Source organism: Cervus elaphus, chromosome 19, assembly GCF_910594005.1.
Source record: "Cervus elaphus chromosome 19, mCerEla1.1, whole genome shotgun sequence".
Taxonomy (NCBI): domain Eukaryota; kingdom Metazoa; phylum Chordata; class Mammalia; order Artiodactyla; family Cervidae; genus Cervus; species Cervus elaphus.
The window spans coordinates 25,706,890-25,728,851 of record NC_057833.1 but is presented as its reverse complement, the minus strand read 5'-3'; the positions used below and the strand labels follow the sequence as shown (position 1 = coordinate 25,728,851).

General features: G+C 36.9%; 1 protein-coding gene across 1 annotated transcript in view; it reads left to right on the top strand.

Annotated features, from left to right (window-relative positions):
- The window catches only part of SPATA16 (spermatogenesis associated 16), a 244,465-nt gene that overhangs the window by 103,854 nt on the left and 118,649 nt on the right, over positions 1–21,962 (top strand). Inside the window, exon 4 of the mRNA XM_043874568.1 lies at positions 4,872–4,961. Coding sequence (XP_043730503.1) covers positions 4,872–4,961 — 90 coding nt within the window. The remainder of the gene's footprint in view (positions 1–4,871; positions 4,962–21,962) is intronic.

The window sequence follows — 21,962 nt, the reverse complement described above, 5'->3', positions numbered from 1 at the left end:
CCCATGGAAAAGAAATGCAAAAAGGCAAAATGGTTGTCTGAGGCGGCCTTACAAATAGCTGTTAAAAGAAGAGAAGTGAAAAGCAAAGGAGAAAAGGAAAGATATTGCCATTTGAATGCAGAGTTTCAAAGAATAGCCAGGAGAGATAAGAAAGCCTTCCTCAGCGATCAATGCAAAGCAATAGAGGAAAACAACAGAATGGGAAAGACTAGAGATCTCTTCAAGAAAATTAGAGCTATCAAGAGACCATTTCAGGCAAAGATGGGCTCGATAAAGGACAGAAATGGTATGGACCTAACAGAAGCAGAAGATATTAAGAAAAGGTGGAAAGAATACACAGAAGAAGTGTACAAAAAATATCTTCCTGACTGAGATAATCACAATGGTGTGATCACTCACCTAGAGCCAGACATCCTGGAATGTGAAGTCAAGTGGGCCTTAGAAAGCATCACTATGAACAAAGCTAGTGGATGTGATGGAATTCCAGTTGAGCTATTTCAAATCCTGAAAGATGATGCTGTGAAAGTGCTACACTCAATATGTCAGCAAATTTGGAAAACTCAGCAGTGGCCACAGGACTGGAAAAGGTCCGTTTTCATTCCAATCCTTAAGAAAGGCAATCCCAAAGAATGATCAAACTACTGCACAATTGCACTCATCTCACATGCTAGTAAAGTAATGCTCAAAATTCTCCAAGCCAGGCTTCAGCAATACATGAACCGAGAACTTCCAGATGTTCAAGCTCTATTTAGAAAAGGCAGAGGAACCAGAGATCAAATTGCCAATATCCGCTGAATCATTGAAAAAGCAAGAGAGTTCCAGAAAAACATCTATTTCTTCTTTATTGACAATGCCAAAGCCTTCGACTGTGTGGATCACAATAAACTGTGGAAAATTCAGAGAGAAAAAATGGGAATACCAGACCACCTGACCTGCCTCTTGAGAAATCTGTATGCAGGTCAGGAAGCAACAGTTAGAACTGGACATGGAACAAGAGACTGGTTCCAAATAGGAAAAGGAGTACGTCAAGGCTGTATATTGTCACCCTGCTTATTTAACTTATATGCAGAGGACATCATGAGAAACGCTGGCCTGGAAGAATCACAAGCTGGAATCAAGATTTCCGGGAGAAATATCAATAACCTCAGATATGCAGATGACACCACCCTAATGGCAGAGAGTGAAGAGGAACTAAAAAACCTCTTGATGAAAGTGAAAGAGGAGAGTGAAAAAAATGGCTTAAAGCTTAACATTCAGAAAACTAAGATCATGGCATCTGGTCCCATCACCTCATGGGAAATAGATGGGGAGACAGTGGAAACAGTGTCAGACTTTATTTTTTGGGGCTCCAAAATCACTGCAGATGGTGACTGCAGCCATGAAATTAAAAGATGCTTACTCCTTGGAAGGAAAGTTATGACCAACCTAGATAGCATATTAAAAAGCAGAGGCATTACTTTGCCAACAAAGGTCCGCCTAGTCAAGGCTATGGTTTTTCCAGTGGTCATGTATGGATGTGAGAGTTGGACTGTGAAGAAAGCTGAGTGCCGAAAAATTGATGCTTTTGAACTGTGGTGTTGGAGTGGACTCTTGAGAGTCCCTTGGACTGCAAGGAGATCCAACCAGTCCATCCTGAAGGAAATCAGTCCTGGGTGTTCATTGGAAGGACTGACGCTGAAGCTGAAACTCCAATACTTTGGCCACCTCATGCGAAGAGTTGACTCATTGGAAAAGACCCTGATGCTGGGAGGGATTGGGGGCAGGAGGAGGAGGGGATGACAGAGGATGAGATGGCTGGATGGCATCACCGACTCGATGGGCATGAGTTTGAGCAAACTCCGGGAGTTTGTGATGGACAGGGAGGCCTGGCGTGCTGCAATTCATGGGGTCGCAGAGAGTCAGACATGACTGAGCGACTGAACTTAACTGAACTGAACTGAGTCCAGTTTAGCAACAGTGACTTCCAAACTCATGCCCTGAATTGTATGTCTTCATCACCATTAAAAGGACTTGTAATTATAAGCAATTTTTAAAGAAACCTATTCTTTTAAAAAATTACACTGAAACAGTGTTTATCTCACTACCCACAAAAATCTCTTCCAAGACCACTACAATGACTCCTCCTCTCCCATATATTTTACTAAACCCTTCTCTCGTCACTACTCCTCCTATCCACCTCACTCCATGCTTCTCTCCAGTCTAATCCATTTTCATGAAAAGAACACATCTGGCAAAGCAAGATTCTTGAAGAATAGCTCAGCAAAACCAAAACACGTTGTCATGAGCAAAAAGATAAAGGAAAAAAATATGTTCATTCATAAGGATTTTGTCTCATCACATTTGCAGATATTTACTAAAAATGCTTAAGTGAATAAAGATTACTAAGTAGGAGGAAAGAATTAGCCATATTTTGAAAGAAAAGTTTCTGGTCAGACTTGGAAGACCTAGGCCCCTAGGCAGAGCACTTCTCTTTTCACTCTGACCTAATTTTACAAGATTACCCCTACAGGGATAAAATTTACAGACATATTTCACTAACATATTTTTCTTGAATTAATATAAAGTGTTAGTACTAGATATTAATAGTTCAGTGTTGATGTGGAATAAACTCATGGAATAGGCTTTAAATTTCCAATAGTTTAATCAGAAATCGCTAAAGCAAATGGTCTGTGGTCTTGTGGGATTAATGTATTTATTTGTACAAATTTCTAGTCATAGAATGTAGTAAAACTTTACTAACCCAGGCTTCTTTAATTCAGAAATCATCACAGAGAAGCAATAAGATAACTTACGAAGTGCTGAGGCTAGAGATGAGAAACATAATAATAAACTTGAAGCAGCATTGCAACCAACTATGAATAATTTTAGAGGGGTCCATTAGCCCCTCTGGATTCTATTCACTTGTGTGTTTAAAGTGCGCTAAACTAGTTAATCGTTCACCTCATCATCATATAATTCTATGACTCTATGTGGGTCAGATAGATGCAGCTTTTTTATTTTATTCTTTCCATAAGCAATGTTTCTGGGAATGGGATTATTCTTCAGTTCAGTCGCTCAGCTGTGTCCGACTCTTTGCCAACCCATGAACTGCAGCATGCCAGGCCTCCCTGTCCATCACCAACTCCCGGAGTCCACCCAAACCCATGTCCATTGAGTCAGTGATGCCATCTAACCATCTCATCCTCTGTCATCCCCTTTTCCTCCTGCCTTCAATCTTTCCCAACATCAGGGTCTTTTCAAATGAGTCAGCTCTTTGCATCAGAAGTGGCCAAAATATTGGAGTTTCAGCTTCAACATGAGTCCTTCCAATGAACACTCAGGACTAATTTCCTTTAGGATGGACTGGTTGGATCTCCTTGCAGTCCAAGGGACTCTCAAGAGTCTTCTCCAATATCACAGTTCAAAAACATCAATTCTTCAGCCCTCAGCTTTTTTTATAGTCCAACTCTCACATCCATACATAACCATGGAAAAACCATAGCCTTGACTAGACGGACCTTTGTTGACAAAGTAATGCCTCTGCTTTTTAATATGCTGTCTAGGTTGGTCTTAACTTTCCTTGGAAGGAGTAAGCGTCTTTTAATTTCATGGCTGCAATCACCATCTGCAGTGATTTTGGAGCCTAAAAAAATAAAGTCAGCCACTATTTCCACTGTTTCCCCATCTATTTGCCATGAAGTGATGGGATTATTCTTGTCTGCATGTTTTTCTCAATCTGGAGCTCATGAATAGCCTTAAAGGATCACATGAATTCCCTGAATTTAGGCAACCATGTTTATGGGCATTTTTCTAGACAGAGGTTCACAGCTTTAATTCTCAAAAAGCTTTGTGAACCTCTCAAAAAAACAAAAAAAGATTAAGAATCACTCCTTTATTAATGGACTAACTTCAAGTGATTCTCATCAACTTGTAAAAGCAGGCACACACACAAAAAAACTGCTTAATAATCCTGTGTTGGTTCTGTAACATTATGTATCTAACATCCATAAACACAACACATTCTGATATAAGCTATCCCTCAAACTTTCACTAATGGCTCTCTCCTCATTTAGTGATGAGTTGTGCTCTTCATCTGTCTAGCTCACCTCATTATATCAAAAGCCTTGAGCAGTGCCTGGCTCTCAGTGAAGCAAAGGAGAAGAAGAGCTACCAGTTTATCTCTAGGGAAAGAAGGAAGATGTGGAGTGATCATCTTCTCATCTGAGCTTGGATTGTGACTCCAGAACTCTGTGACATAAAGGAAGAGTCAGCAAGCAAGGATAGATAATCTTATCCTAAACCAAGCTTTGAAATTTCAGCAAAAGAAAATGTAAACCCAAAGTAAACAAGGGCCTTACCAAAAGTGGCAAGGTGAGGACTAGAATCCTTAGCCAATGGTACGGAATTCCATCCATTTCACTACAATTGTCCCAGGGATAAGTCACAGGACCCAACATGGATTGCAAACGAACAAGTCACCTAAATTTCAGTTCCTCTCTTTTAACTGAAATCCAGCAGCTAACAATCTCCTTCTTCATCATGGGTAGATATACCACAATCTGAGATTTTTGCCTAATTTATTAACATATGACAAATAAAATAACACCATGTCTTATAGGTAATAAAAGTTGGATTCAAATTCTTTATCATTGTTATAGCTATAAAAGTTGGCCAGTGTGATAAATAAAATTGCTTATCATGCAAACTTAATTTTCAATAATGCATGTTTATTTGTCTTAACTGACAATTACAGGAAGAGAAAATGATCCATTTTCTTGTATCTTTGAAAATAGATGTATGTAAAATTAGATGACTGTTATTTCATTCCTATACACTTCTGGAAATTGATTTTTAAGAGCTTAATAACATTTGCATTTCTTTTATCTTTTCAGGAGCATTGTTTTAAACCCTGCCTATTTCCGAAATCATCTTCGTCAGGCAACAGTGTTTAGATGTCTGGAGAGATATTCAGAAGCTGCCCGGTATGTTTATTATAACTTTTGTGAAGATTTATTTCAAGTTAAATTAATTTTATTCTCAGCTTCTGGTAATAGCATAATAGAACTTTCCATTTCTCTCATGGAATATGATTTTACCAGAATTATTGTCTTATAAATGTCAAACCAACAAATATTGACTATCTTTTTCTTTAATTAAAGCTACTCTGTGTTTATAGCTCTTGGTAAAATTCAAACTTCCCAGCCATGAGGTCACTGATAATGATGGGAAAACTTCCAGGGAAGATTAGAAATGAACTTGACCTCTTGCTCTCAAGTACGTTCCTGATCCTAGTTGTAATGACACAATTTTGTGACTATCTCTTTCTTGAATTCTAGAAATAAAACCCAACCACATGAAAAGGATCTCAGCAGCCCATTTCTAGAAAAGATGGTCTAAGTTATAACACCAAGCGTTTTAAGAGGTGTCCTAAAATATTGTCTCTTGGACCTGGAATATGTTTCATAAAAACCTAGTGAAGCAGCTCCTGATATTCTCATCCCCAGAACCTAGACTTATGGCAAAGAATTACAAGACTTGTGTAACAGCCTCCATGCTACACTGAGAATTCCTTTGCACCTGTGGCAATGAAGGCTTTTTATTCCTGAGTCAAGATCATCCTATTAGGCTGCCCTTCCCTATGATAAATTCTCTCAAAGAATTTTCTTCATCTACTAATGTATAGGTATCTATTGTTTCTTACCCAGCCAATTTACCATCCAAGGATTTTATCAATAAAATGTGAGTGGTTTCTACATACACTCCAAACATAACTCCTAGGGAGAAATCCATAGTAATAGGAATGGGGAGCCTATGTTGCTGGTGGCTACTATCTCTATAACATTTATAAACAATACTTTCTTAGAAAATGAAAAGTTTAAGAAATTTAAATAATAAATAAATAATAAAAATAGTAATAAAATGATTTCATAAAGTTGATACTATGAGTTTGACATGCATTCTATAAGACAGTCCTAGGTATTACTTGAACTCAATTAAATGATGGACATGGAAGACTGAATTAATCACAATATTCACAGTCAACCACAATAGGTAAGCCACACACTCTATTTATCTATGTGGTAATGTCCTCTTTTAAAATTCAAAATATGTCTCTATCAATCTCATTTATACATTCTATTTTTCCTTATACTCGTTTCCTAAATGTTTTGTCTTACATTACCCACAGACAACTTCTTCCTACTTTTTGTTTACTGAATTATCCCCGTGGCCTATTTTCTGCCCACATATACTGTGTGAATGAAAGGGTGTTTAAGAGATGACAGTAAGCTTCCTTCTGTCTAACACATCGTAAAAGTCATTAACTACAAACAAAGCTAATCAGTTCAGCACAAACAGATACAGTACAGTTATCTGTAAATAATTTTCTTTAAGAGGTAGTTTGTTAATGTCTTTTCTGAATCTAATCAAAAAATAACAGGAGAAAGCTAGATGCAACTTCAAAACTAGATTGCAACTAGTTAAAACAGCTAGTAATACACTTAGGTTAACTTGTACAGACTCTCGAGAGCCCACTGTTAAATATTCAGGAACATTAGCAGAGCCAGTTGTTTACTGTAAAATAAATTAGTGTTGTTGGGAGAATGTATACTATGTAAGTTGGCAAATGCTTCAAATCCATGATTTTGGAGTTTGGGGGAGAGCCAGACATCAGTAGATCATTGACTATAACTTAATTTTGTCAAACCTAACCATTGGAGTTACACTGGTGATAAAAATTCTTTATGGTTCCTAAAACAAATGAATAAACAATGAGAACTTGAAAATTAGGAATTTGTCAGTACCTACATGCAGTATTGGCATGAAACATCCATTTCCCTTGACATGTATATTCCTGCAGTGTAATAAGTGCATCTGTTTCATATCATTTGATGGCTAACTTGACAATACTCTTTGAGAAATTTCCTAATAACTGTTGGCTATACTGGTATGGACTTTCCAACAGAGAAGCAGATACAATTACTTTTAGATTCAAATACTTTTCCTCTTGGTTTCCTTGGCAATTATAGTCCTCAATATAGAGTATTGGTCATCCTCTTTTCCCCTCTAGGGAAAGAATAATATGACCCAAGAACATGAATATCTTAGTGTCTCTTAACTATTTGATTTCTAGTGTAAAACAATAAATCCAAATCTATATATTAAGCATTCATACATATCAATTAATTGCTTGGATACTTAGGTAATTTTGGTTCAGGCCTCTTACAAACACATTATATGAGAATCCATTGAAAAAGCCCACACATCAAGGTGTTTTCTCTTGTAGGAGCCAAGTAGGCATGCTTCTGAGGTTGAAAGGCACCAAGCAAATACAAAAGAATGCCATCACCATGTAACATAGTAAGTTTAAAACCACGGTCCCCAGTCAAGTAGGTCATCTCCCATCTGGTCCAAAGTAGTGTATTTATAATTAGTCCCTAGGAAATAGACTATTTAAGATTTTCTAAGCCTAACCATTCAGGTATGACCTAAATCAAATACCTTATGACTATACAGTGGAACTGACAAATAGATTCAAGGGATTAGATCTGATACAGAGTGCCTGAAGAACTATGGACAGAGGTTCTTGACATTGTACAAGAGGCAGTAATCAAGATCATCCCCAAGAACAAGAAATGCAAAAAGGCAAAATGGTTGTCTGAGGAGACCTTACAAATAGCTGTGAAAAGAAGAGAAGCAAAACACAAAGGAGAAAAGGAAAAATATACCCATTTGAATGCAGAGTTCCAAAGAATAGCAAGGAGAGATAAGAAAGCCTTCCTCAGCAATCAATGCAAAGAAACAGAGGAAGACAATAGAATGGGAAAGACTAGAGATCTCTTCAAGAAAATTAGAGATACCAAGGGAACATTTCATGCAAAGATGGGTTCGATAAAGGACAGAAATGGTTATGGACCTAACAGAAGCAGAAGATATTAAGAATAGGTGGCAAGAATACACAGAAGAACTACAGAAAGAGCTTCATGACCCAGATAATCACGATGGTGTGACCACTCACCTAGAGCCAGATATTCTGGAATGCAAAGTCAAGTAGGCCTTAGGAAACATCACTATGAACAAAACTAGTGGAGGTGATGGAATTCGAGTTGAGCTATTTCAAATCCTGAAAGATGATGCTGTGAAAGTGCTACACTCAATATGTCAGCAAAGTTGGAAAACTCAACAGTGGCCACAGGACTTGAAAAGGTCAGTTTGCATTCCAATCTCAAAGAAAAGCAATGCTAAAGGATGTTCAAACTACCACACAATTGCACTCATCTCACATGCTAGCAAAGTAATGCTCAAAATCCTCAAAAGCAAGCCAGGCTTCAATGGTACATGAACTGTGAACTTCCAGATGTTCAAGCTGGATTTAGAAAAGGCAGAGGAACCAGAGATCAAATTGCCAACATCCGCTGGATCATAGAAAAAGTGAGAGAGTTCCAGAAAAACATCTACTTCTGCTTTATTGAATATGCCAAAGTCTTTGACTGTGTGGGTCACAACAAACTGTGGAAAATTCTTAAAGAGATGGGAATACCAGACCACCTGACCTGCCTCTTGAGAAATCTGTATGCAGGTCAAGAAGCAACAGTGAGAACTGTACATGGAAAAACAGACTGGTTCCAAATCAGGAAAGGAGTACGTCAAGGCTGTATATTGTCACCCTGCTTATTTAACTTATATGCAGAGGACATCATGAGAAATGCTGGGCTGGATGAAGTACAAGCTGGAATTAAAATTGCCAGGAGAAATATCAATAACCCCAGATATGCAGATGATACCACACTTATGGCAGAAAGCAAAGAAGAACTAAAGAGCCTCTTGATGAAAGTGAAAGAAGACAGTGAAAAAGTTAACATAAAACTCAACATTCAGAAAACTAAGATCCTAGCATATGGTCCCGTCACTTCATGGCAAATAGATGGGGAAACAATGGAAACAGTGACAGACTTTATTTTGGGGGCTCCAAAATCACTGCAGATGGTGACTGCGGCCATGAAATTAAAAGATGCTTGCTCCTTGGAAGAAAAGCTATGACCAACCTAGACAGCATATTAAAAAGCAGAGACATTACTTTGCCAACAAAGGTCCATCTGGTCAAAGCTATGGTTTTTCCAATAGTCATGTACAGATGTGAGAGTTGGACTATAAAGATAACTGAGTGCTGAAGAATTGATGCTTTTGAACTGTGGTGTTGGAGAAGACTCTTGAGAGTCCCTTGGACAGCAAGCAGATCCAACCAGTCCATCCTTAAGGAAATCAGTCCTGAATATTCATTGGAAAGACTGATGCAAAAGCTGAAACTCCAATACGTGGCCACCTGATGCGAAGAGTTGACTCATTGGAAAAGACCCTGATGCTGGGAATGATTAAAGGCAGGAGGAAAAGGGGATGACAGAAGATGAGATGGTTGGATGGCATCACCGACTCAATGGACATGAGTTTGAGTAAGCTCTGAGAGTTGATGATGGACAGGGAAGCCTGGAGTAGTGCAGTCCATGGGGTTGCAAAGAGTTGGATACGACTGAGCAACTGAACTGAACTGAACTAGCTAAAGCCTAACCAGCTCTACTCAGGAAGGAATTCCTAATGAATAGACCAAAAAAGATTTCTAAGATTTTGTGACAAAATCTCAGATTCTCAATCAGAGAGCCTGTAGGAAATGTAACTGAATAGAGGTTATCAGTCAGGTTTATGACAATGGGAAGGTCCTTTTATTTTATTGGTCAATATCTTTTCAGAAACACCCTACCAGAAGAAAGAGCTAGCATATATAAATGGTAGAAAGCAGAATAAAAATAAGGATATTTATTTTTGATTTAGGTTCTGCAGGAATGCTAGTCACCCTCAAAATGATATCTTATTGTTTTTCAGTTGCTTAGTTGTTCTGACTCTTTGGGACCCTATGGACTGCAAGACTCCTGGCTTCCCTGTCCTTCACTGACTCCCAGATTTAGATCAGACTCATGTCCATTGAATTGATGATGCCATCCAACCATCTCATCCTTTGTCAGCCCCTTCTCCTCTTGCCCTCAATCTTTCCCAGCATCAGGATCTTTTCAATGAATTGGCTCTTCGCATCACATAGCCAAAGAAGATACCTGACACCAGTTAAATTGATGAAATCACATTTTTATACCATAAATCTAAATTGAGATTACTGTAATTACCCAAGAAACAGTAAATCTGTGGGGCCTAGTTAAAATAGTCAGCAGCTTAGCCCTTTAACATTTCTGTGTCTGTGCCTATAAAAGTGTGTGTTGAAGCAGAATGTCCTTGCTGAAATTTGTCCCTCCTCCAACACACACACACACACAATTTGACTTACCTTCCTAAGAAAGATAAGACAAGAAACTACATATAGAGACGTAAAAAAGCAAACAAAAGTCAAGACTGACTATTTTATGAAGAGAACTAATGACTTTTGATAATATCAATTAGTACGTCTCTGTATATTCATCAACTAGCCTAGCACTTGGCACAAACCAAATCTGGGGTTTACAAATCAAATTAGCTAATTTTTGAGTTTGTGGTTAATAACCACTTAGCTTCATCAGTAAGGCAATATTACATGAAATGGTTGGTACAACCTTGGTTGAAAAAGAGATACAAGAGTGTGTACTTAGTAGTAAAGTCATATGATAGAATCATGCCTCCCATGATGAAGATTCATGGGGCAGAAAACAGATGACATTGCACAGAATGTTGAAGACCATGTTGTGTAAGGGGTAGCAAACAAAAGGTAACAGTAACAGAGAAAAACACAACAAAGTCTCTTTGTCCATCACTAAGGAAGAACGAACTGTGTGTTTCCTCATGCATGAATTAGATCAGGGGAGCCTAGAACAGGAATAATACATTCAAATGCTTACAAAGCCCATGCAGATGATGTGTGAAGGGGACCACTTATAAGATAAAAGGATGTTGTATAAAATACACTGGCGCTCACTAACTAGAGTCACCATACAATTCATCTTTCAGACTGAACATTGTGATAGTGAAAGTGGGCACTTTTAAGAATTATCCCAGGGAAACAGGCATAAATCAGGACTGTCAAGAGCACACTGGCCACACAGTCACCCTACCACCGGCCCTTCTGAAAGGAGTAACCTCATTCAAGTCCAGTTAATGTTACTATATAGAAACACAGGCTACAACAATCAAATGTCGTAGATTTTTGAGTCTCCATGACAGAGTATAATATTTCAGAGCTTTCCAAGAAATTTCTTGAGTTTTGAATGTTGGAAATTATTACTAGTTTTTCGAACACAGTGTCATCTTCAGAAAGTTTAAGTAATCCCATTCATGAAAATGCAATTCACTGAAGAATCAATTGGCCAAGTGACCAATTTGCAGAATTCACCAAATTTAAAGTTTACTAAAACCTTACTCCAAGAAATAATCTTATTGACTAATTAATATTAATATGAATACATTTTTATGTATATATTCCTCATGAATACACTTAGCAACCCTTTTTAATTTTTGAAATTTTTCAGTCCTTCAAAAACTAAGGTTATAGAATGATTGGTTCTTAAAAATATGCTCTTGTGTGTATGATTATTACTCTACCATTCTTGAATACTCTATGACTATTTATTCTAAGTAACATAACCGAAACTTTAATTTGGAAGTTTAACAATTTAAACTAATTTCTTTCTACTTTGAAAGTCATTTTTAAAAACATTTTATCATTTTTAGGATTCATTCCCCAATTTCTGAAGGGTGACCAAATTTGCCTGTGTGATAAAATGTAGGTTTAAGTATTTATAGCATTTACAACAAGTTGTATTTAATGAGGTGATTTTAACAGCTTTTTACTTTACCTCTTGAAGCTAGAAAAAGCCAAAATAGGGAAAATGGACAATGGGCAACACAGCACAATCTGGGCTGTGTATTTCACAGAGGGGAGACTGAAGAACAGAAAGAAATCATAGGCCCCAGAACTCTGGAGACCTGGCTCCTATAGGATTTTTATAAATTTTCTAAAAAGCTAAACTGTCTTAGGATATCAAATGACATCATTTATACATGGAATCTTTTAAAAAAAAAGTCTATAAATGAACTTATCTACCAAAACGAAACAGAATTAAAGATGTAGAAAATAAATTTATGATTACTGCAGGGTAAGAGGATGGGGAATAAACTGGAAGCTAGGGATTGACATATACACACTACTGTATATAAAATAGATACCTAGTAAGGACCTACTGTATAGCACAGGGAACTCTACTTAATACCCTGTAATGGCCTATATAGGAAAACAATCTGAAAATGTGTGGGTATCTGTATAACAGATTGCCTTTGCTATATACCTGAAACTAACACAACATCATAAATCAATTATACCCCAATAAATTTTTTAAAAAATACGAACTAGGATACAGAGTTTAAAAAAGACTTTGTCTTCAAAAAATAAAATAAGCCATTTTAATAAATAAACATATTTATAAATTTAAAAAATTAGTCATTTGACAACCTCATCATCTGATGAATTGATCAGGAGCCCAGAGAAGACTGTGGGCCATACCATCAGATTTAAAGCCCAGATCAAGTCCTCTCTTCAGCTCTAAATGGATACTAGAGTTTAATTTCTCAGCAATAAAGGCTGAGCTTCCTTCTACCAGCATAAGGGCTCTGTCCCATACCAAATTTTGTGCAAGGCCAGTGGGGTAAGATTTTAGTCCATTGTTTGACTATGTTAAACAGCAGTCCACTGTTAGAAAAAAGATGTTATCTTAGAGAGTTCAATAGCTTTAGTTTACTTATCATCTACAACAAATCTGGTCTGCTGTATATTTTGAAATATTATTTAGTGCCATGTTACTTTCTTGGGTCCCAAGATCAGACGATGACTGCCACCATGAAATTAAAATACGCCTTCTCCTAGGAAGAGAAACTACGACAAACCTAGACAGTGTATTAAAAAGCAGAGACGTTACTTTGCCAACAAAGGTCCATACAGTCAAAGTTATGGTTTTTCCAGTAGTCATATACAGATGTGAGAAAAAGAAGGCTGAGCACTGAAGAGCTGAGCTTTTGAACTGTGGTGCTGAAGACGACTCTTGATAGTCCCCTGGAATACAAGGAGATCAAATCAGTTAATCCTGGAGGAAATCAATGCTGAATATTCATTGGAAAGGCTGACGTGAAAGCTGAAACTCCAATACTTTGGCCACTTGATGGGAAGAGCCAACTTATTGGAAAAGACCCCAAGGCTGGGAAAGACTGAAAAGCTAAAGGGGAAGAGGGAGATAGATAGCATCATTGATTCAATGGACATGAATTTGAGCAAACTCCAGGAGATAGTGAAGGACAGAGGAGCCTGGCATGCTTCAGTCCATGGGGTCACAAAGAGTTGGACATGACTTAGCAACGTAACAACACATGTAATATTGTGAGAAACAGATTAAATAACATAATATGTGCTCTAAATTTTTTCATCTTTGCTCTTAAAACACTGCAGTAAATGACACATTAGATTTCAGAGCTATTGTATAATACATATGCCTTTCAGGACTAAGTAAAACAAATTGGTGAGATGCCATCAAATTGTATCAGTCTGTTTATTGATACACTGAATTTTCTCTCTCACAGCTAATTCTCAGCTTTGCCTCTCTCTTGCTTAACCTCTGATAGTGTCTTTCAGTTCACTCCTATTTAACCATTTTGGCTACCAGCCATTTTTATCCTCCTTATCTGCATTCGCCTTTTTTCTTGTTTTATTCCACTTATCTTTTTCTGGACACAGTTTAGCAACTAAAACAACAATACTTTTTCTGGAAAAAAAGTCCTTTCCTTCTGTGCATCCCCATGTTTCAGTAAGCCATTCTCAAAGCATCTCATTTCTTCTGTAAGACTTTGACTCTCCTTGGTAACTGCCATTGATTTAACCGATCAATGGATTTCATCTGCTTTTGTTTTATTTTCGAAACTCTGAGACAAATTTGAATATTTGAATTTTCAGGAAATCTGCTCTATGGGTGAATATAAATGAAAATCTCAAACACTAAATTCCTTAAAACACAGAATCTTTTAGAAATGAATTGTCAGCTATGCCTAAGGTGTAACACATTAGAGTACCAATGTTTGAATTAGTATAAACACTTACGGTCTGGGCTCTGTATGAATATCAGGTTGTTCCAGGGTTGCTCCTTTGCCAAGCAGTATGTTACTGTTAAGCCAAATCAAGACATAAAATTTTAAGATGCATTAATTCATAGCTACTCTCACTGACAATTCAAATAGTAGAGGTTGGGAGAGGTGGCAGTAGGTAGGCTTCTTGAGACCCAGCAGAGGATTTGGGGTTTTGATTTTGTGGTGGTTGTTTTCTTATGAAGTTGATGATACTGGAAATTGGAAATAATGCATATGCTAATATAAATCAAAATCTGTCAAAAGAAAAGAATGATCTAAAAATAAACTGAAGTGTTTGTTTAGAAATCTGGTGACATAAAACAGCGGTGTTGCCGTAGATAATCACTTGGGAGTAGTAGTACAACAGCAAGCAGGAAGAAACTGTGTCAGCTCTTTTGGTGTCATGGGACTCTATGATTTTAAATGAGATTATTATGTATCTTTGCAAAGGAGGAGAATATACTGACAGGTAGACTCAAGACAAGCAATTCTGAAGAGACGATAGCAGTGCTGGGAGCTTATTTTAACAGTTCTGATTCAGTTGGAAGTGTAAAATCCATTCATTCACCAGGCAAGATGCTAAAAATATATTACAGGGTTTTTTGGTTACAGTAAGTTCTCATTTATGCCCACAAATAGATTAAATGAAGATTACAGGCTGATTTTTATACTTAAATTGGCTGTCTGCCTGAAGGGCTTTCTTTCTCTTTACAGGAGGCAGTTCACCACTGCGAGAACAGCTTGAGTGTGATCTGGCATCAGTCAGTCATACATAACATACAGTTAGGCATGATCATGCCACCACTAGATTGACTTTCCTCTTCCCTACATATGACAAACTGCATGAACCCTAAGCATTGTAAAATTGTTGCTTAGGTGTGATTTATAAAACTGAGATTATTAAAGAGATATTTAGTCATTTCACATGACTTAGGCTAAATATCTAACTATAAGACTACAGCCCACCCAATTTTTATGTATGTAAGGTGTAGTGTTTGCTATTTCAAGGAAAAAGAAAACTTAAAACATACTACAGCTTCAAGTCCTAGCCATTTATTATGTCTTAAGGATTTAAAATTGCAGATTTATAAATGTTTAATTTTATAATAAAAACACTAAATATAAGGCTGCAATGACATCAGGTGGCTTAAAAAGCAGTTCTGTTGCCTTAAGAAAAGTTTTGGACATGATCCAAATTATAAGTAAATTATTTCAAGGATACATAATCTTATATCAATATAGAAAAAAAATTAACTCAGGCTGTTAAAAACAACATCTGAAAATCCGTTAGGGAAAAACAAACATTGATTGACTTTGTGAATTCTCCATCTTGCTGACGTTTATAATGATAATTATTTCTGTCCCTTTTCTCTTTGGAATGATATGCTACACATTTGCATCATCTTTAAACATTTCTAAACTAATTTTAAAATGCACAGTTCGTGGACTGAGTACACATTCTGCAAATATTGGTCTAGAAAGCATGTAGTACAGAGTACAGAGAAAGATTTCTTTTCTTTGCTATAGATCCAACCCTGCATCTTTAAAAATGAGTGGAGCAGTGAAGACATAAGAGAGAATGCAGAAAGGCCCTAGGGTAGTCAGGCTTAAAATGTGAAGAAATAAAAATCTCTTCTCTCGCCTCTTCCCTTCAATCAGACATCCACCCAGTTCCCTATTTTCTACAACAGGATTAAAAATTTACAAGTTTAATCCAAAGGAGCTGCAGTTGAACTCAGAGTTCTGTGCTGTTTTCTAATATCTAAGTGTTGTCAAGTAAACTAGAGTTTTAAAGTCTGTAAATGTTACAATTATGATAAATGGATCAAAACCCCTATGTTTTCAGTCTGTAAATTGGAGATAACAGTAGTATCTGTGTCACAGAGGTTATTATGAGGATAAATGAGACAATTTTATTGTGCACTTAGCACAGTGCTTGGCACATCATAAACTCTCAATAAAAAATGAGGTATCATCATCATTTCTGTTATTATTAACAAGTATAGCTCTTAGAAGATAGATGAAGCTCCTTCCAAAACAGTGAGTTTCTTGACATTGAAACCAGAATTTGTTGTGCAATCCTTTAGCTGATACTGCACTACAAGAGACAAGTTGGCACCCCAAGACCCTATCTCACTCTGAGAGTCGGCACATCTGTGTTTTTGAAAACCACTGTTAACATACAGGTTGAAGGACAAGATTATGGCTGCATTAAGGAGTTAAGAGAGGCAAGACTCTGACTTCTTAAAAAATTGTGTATGTGTATGAATATACTGTTAATTCAAGCTTCCTGTTTCCGCCTGAGTAATATTTCAATTATTCCCAAAGCAAATTACAATGTGGAGGTTTCCGAGGTTGTCGGGTATAATTTCAGATTACACAGAGAAAGAAAAGTGTTCAGGTCACCTGGTTTCTATGCCCATTCTCCCTTTTTTTTTTCCTTTCCACAATTCTGTCAAAAATAGCAGTCACTTGACAAAAGATTTAAGCTAGAAATCCTAACACTGCTGGAAACTCCAACCAAAATTCTTCACTTTTTTTTTCCTTTTTGGTAAACACTGGCATGGTTCATCATATTATTTTGCACATAGTTTGAGTTTGATGCCACTAATTGTGAAAACCGCTTATAAGTCAAAAGTTCTGATTTTGTTTCTGCCTGCTGAAGAGAAATTATCTATACTAGAAAATATAGTCAAGCCAGGAAAAACTGTGTTCCACTCCCTGGGCTATGTGTGACCCTGGGTAAGTAAATTAAGTAAGCTCTTTGAGTTTCAATTTCCTCGACAATAAAATGAAGATAATAATACTACCTTACAAAGTAAGCATAAGGATTAAATAAAATAATGAATATGAAACATTAAACTCAGTGCCTGGCTCATAGTAAGTCCTCAATTAATTATTGCTGCTGCTGCTACTGTTGTTACAAGCTTTGAAGATGAGGTTTAAAATTCTAATACCTTCACTCTGAATTAATTCTGTTGGGTGAAACTTTGGTATAAACATTATACTACTCTCCTATTACCCCAGTTTATCTCAATTTTAGCAGCCATCATCTATGAGCCCCTATGAACCCCAGAATCATCAAAGCCTGACAAGTCAGATGCTTGTCTTGCACCATCTTTGTTTCTTTCAGCTCTGCAAAGAAATTATATTCCGCATTTTGTAGGTGAAGAAATGCAAGCTAGAGCTTGAATGACTTGTCAAAGATCATACCATTGATAAGTAGCAAATTTGAAATTTGAGTTTAATCTTATCATCAAATGCCTATTCCTGCACACACAAAAAACTCACTTGGTATTGCCAGATTTTTTTATATTTGGACAAGTTTAAAATGGCATTGCATTGTGATTTACATTTTCTTCTTTTATTGTTATTACTAATGAGCCTGTGTATTTTTAATATTTATTGGTCAATCCTGTTTTCTCATCAGTGATATGTGCATTTGTCTTTTGCTCATTTCTTATTGAATTGTCTTTTTACCATTTAATTTATGGCCTTTTTATATATTCTAGGTACTAATAACTTTTGTTACAAGTAATTTCGTCCAACTTATGGCCTATATAATCATTCTCTTCATGGTATTTTTTATTAAAAAAATAAGCCTAAGGACTTAATTAGTTTTAGTGTAGTCAAATGTGTAAAATATCTTTATGATTTGCCCTATAAGAAATTTTACTCTTTTCTAAACTCATTGAGATTGCCTCCTGTATTGTCTTCAAAAATTTTTTAATGTTCTCTTTGCCTTTAAAGTTTTCAATCACGGATAATCAATTTTTATGTATGGTGCAAGGTAAGAATCTATCATCATATTTTTCCCTCAATGGATAGTCAATTATCTTGACATTATCTACTAAATCCTTTTGCTATTGATCTTCAGTGTTGGTTCTGTCTAGATCAGTACACATATGAATATGTTGATTTCGGGTCTGATTTCTGTTTCACCTATTTGTCTGGTACATTGCTAAAACCACACTATCCTACATAGAATAGATTTATAATATATCTTGATATATAGCAAAGAAAACTTCCCCCACTGATTCTTTTTCAAGAATGTTTTATCTCTTGTTGACCTTTTACTCTTCCACAAAAATTTTACAAAGAGTGAATTTGAATTCCAAACCAGGATAGTGTTAAGTTCTGGTTAGGAACTCCCAAAGAAGACTTATAAATTTTCCCTGTGCTCCACCAGGATTCAATGTTAAGACTGGCATGAAGTTTCATTATTTTGCTCTGTAGAAGTTTCTTCTAGTTCTTTCATTGAACATATTATTTCATAAGGAAACCATTACGCAGGTGGTCTTCTATTCGGTCTTCACTATTCTTAGACCTCAAACTATGTCTCCTACCCACCATGCACATGACTTGTTAAAATACAGTTACCAAACCAGTAAATATTAACCACAAACCAAACCTGCCATCCCAAAATAGGAGAGACAGACAAAGAGAATCACAAGTGACTGGAGGTGAAATCTCTGAGCAGAATCCTCCATGAAAACCAATGCTGGGATAGGAAAATCTGAACTGTAACTGACAAATTTCTGGAGGCTCAATGTTGAAAGCCCTCTGTTCAGTTCGGTCGCTCAGTAGTGTCCGACTCTTTGTGTCCCCATGACCTGCTGCACTCCAGGCCTCCCTGTCCATCACCAACACCCAGAGTTCACCCAAACTCATGTCCATTGAGTCGGTGATGCCATCCAACCATCTCATCCTCTGTCGTCCATCCTATTCCCATCCTCTGCCTTCAATCTTTCCCAGCATCAGGGTCTTTTCAAATGAGTCAGCTCTTCCCATTAGGTGGCCAAGGTATTGGAGTTTCAGCTTAAACATGAGTCCTTCCAGTGAATACCCAGGACTGATCTCCTTTAGGATGGACTGGTTGGATCTCCTTGCAGTCCAAGGGATTCTCAAGAGTCTTTTCTGACACCACAGTTCAAAAGCATTAATTCTTTGGCACTCAGCTTTCTTTACAGTCCAACTCTCACATCCATACATGACTACTGGAAAAACCATAGCCTTGACTAGATGGAACTCTGCTGACAAAGTAATGTCTCTGCTTTTCAATATGCTGTCTAGGTTGGTCATAACATTCTTTCCAAGGAGTAACCATCTTTTAATATCATGGCTGCAGTCACCATCTGCAGTGATTTTGGAGCACAAAAACAAAGTCTAACACTGTTTCCACTGTTCCCCCATCCATTTGCCATGAAGTGATGGGACCCAATGCCATGATCTTAATTTTCTGAATGTTAAGCCTTAAGCCAACTTTTTCACTCTCCTCTTTCACTTTCATCAAGAGGCTCTTTAGTACTTCTTGGCTTTCTGCCATAAGGGTGGTGTCATCTGCATATCTGAGGTTATTGATATTTCTCCTGGCAATTTTAATTCCAGCTTGTGCTTCATCCAGTCCAGCATTTCTCATGATGTACTCTGCATATAAGTTAAATAAGCAGGGTGACAATATACAGCCTTGACGTACTCCTTTTCCTATTTGGAACCAGTCTGTTGTTCCATGTCCAGTTCTAACTGTTGCTTCCTGACCTGCCTACAGGTTTATCAAGAAATCTGTCAGGTGGTCTGGTATTCCCATCTCTTGAAGAATTTTCCACACACACAGTTTATTGTGACCCACACAGTCAAAGGCTTTGGCATATTCAATAAAGCAGGAGTAGATGATTTTCTGGAAATTTCTTGCTTTTCCTATGATCCAATGGATGTTGGCAAGTTGATCTCTGGTTCCTCTGCCTTTTCTAAATAGAGCTTGAACATCTGGAAGTTCACAGTTCATGTATTGCTGAAGCGTGGCTTGGAGAATTTTGAGCATTACTTTACTAGCGTGTGAGATGAGTGCAATTGTTTGGTAGTTTGAGCATTCTTTGGGATTGGAATGCAAACTGACCTTTTCCAGTCCTGTGGCCACTGCTGAGTTTTCCAAATTTGCTGACATATTGAGTGAAGCACTTTCACAGCGTCATCTTTTAGGATTTGAAATAGCTCAATTGGAATTGCATCACCTCCACTAGCTTTGTTCGTAGTGGTGCTTCCTAAGGCCCACTTGACTTCACATTGCAGGATGTCTGGCTCTAGATGAGTGATCACACCATCGTGATTATTGGGGTTGTGAAGATCTTTTTTGTACAGTTCTTCTGTGTATCCTTGCCACCTCTTTTTAATATCTTGAAGAGCACTACATATTGGTAAATGAATCAATACTTCAAAAATATATGACAATCTTTAGTGTAGGTACTGTATATGCCTAACAACAGAGGATCAAAATATATGAAACAAAAAAATATAGAAATGCAAGGAAAAATAGATGAACCTACCATTATGGTTGGGGATTTTAACACCTTTTTATCAGAAATGAAGAGATCCAACAGGCAAAAACAGGAAATACATAGTTGAATTCCAACATAGTTTTGGAAGTCCTAGCCACAGTAATTAGAGAAGAAAAAGAAATAAAAGGAATTCAGATTGGAAAAGAAGGAATTCAGATTGGAAAAGAAGAAGTAAAACTCTCACTGTTTGTAGATGACATGATCCTCAACATAGAAAACCCTAAAGATATCACTGAAAATTACTAGACCTAATCAATAGAGTAAAGTTGCAGGATATAAAATTAATGCACAGAAATCCCTTGCATCACTATACACTAACTGAAAAAACAGAAAGAGAAATTAAGGAAACAATCCCATTCACTATTGCATCAAAAATAATAAAATACTTAGGAATTAATTTACCTAAATAAGCAAAAGACTTCTATATAGAGAACTATGAAACTAAAAAACACTGATGAAAGAAAACAAAGATGACACAAATAGATGGGGAAATATACCATGTTTGTGGATTGGATGACTCAGTATAGTGAAATGAGTATACCACCCAAAGCAATCTATAGATTCAGCATAATCCCTATCAAGCTACCAATGGTATCTGTCACAGAACTAGAACAAATAATTTCACAATTTGTGTGGAAATGCAAAAAACCTTGAATAGTCACAGCAACCTTAAGAAAGAAGAATGGAACTGGAGGAATCAACCTTCCTGACTTCAGACTATACTACAAAACTACAGTCATCAAGAAAGCATGGTACTGGCACAAAAACAGAAATATAGATCAATGGAACAAAATAGAAAGCCCAGTGATAAATCCAAGCACCAATAGACACCTTATCTTTGACAAAGGAGGCAAATATACAATAGAGAAAAGACAATCTCTTTAACAAGTGGTACTGGGAAAATTGGTCAACCATGTGTAAAAGAATGAAACTAGAACACCTTCTAATACCATACAGAAAAATAAACTCAAAATGGGTTAAAAATCTAAATATAAGACCAGAAACTATAAAACTCTTAGAGGAAAACATAATCAGAACACTCTTTGACATAAATCACAGGAAGCTCCTTTATGACCCACCTCCCAGAGTAATGAAGATAAAAACAAACAAATGGGACCTAATTAAAAGCTTTTGCACAATGAAGGAAACTATAAACAAGGTGAAAAGGCAGCCTTCATAATGGGAGAAAATAAGAGCAAATGAAACAACTGACAGAGATTTTTATCTCCAAAATATACAAGCAGCTCATGCAGCTTAGCACCATAAAAATGAACAACCCAATCAAAACGTGGGTCAAAGAAATAAACAGACATTTCTCCAAAGAATATGTACAGATGGCTAATAAACACATGAAAAGATGCTCAACATCAGTAATTATTACATAAGTGCAAATCAAAACCACAATGAGGTATCATCTCACACCTGCCAGAAAGGTTGCCATCAGAAAGTCTACAAACAATAAATGCTGGAGAGGGTACGGAGAAAGGGGAACACTTTTGCATTCCTAGT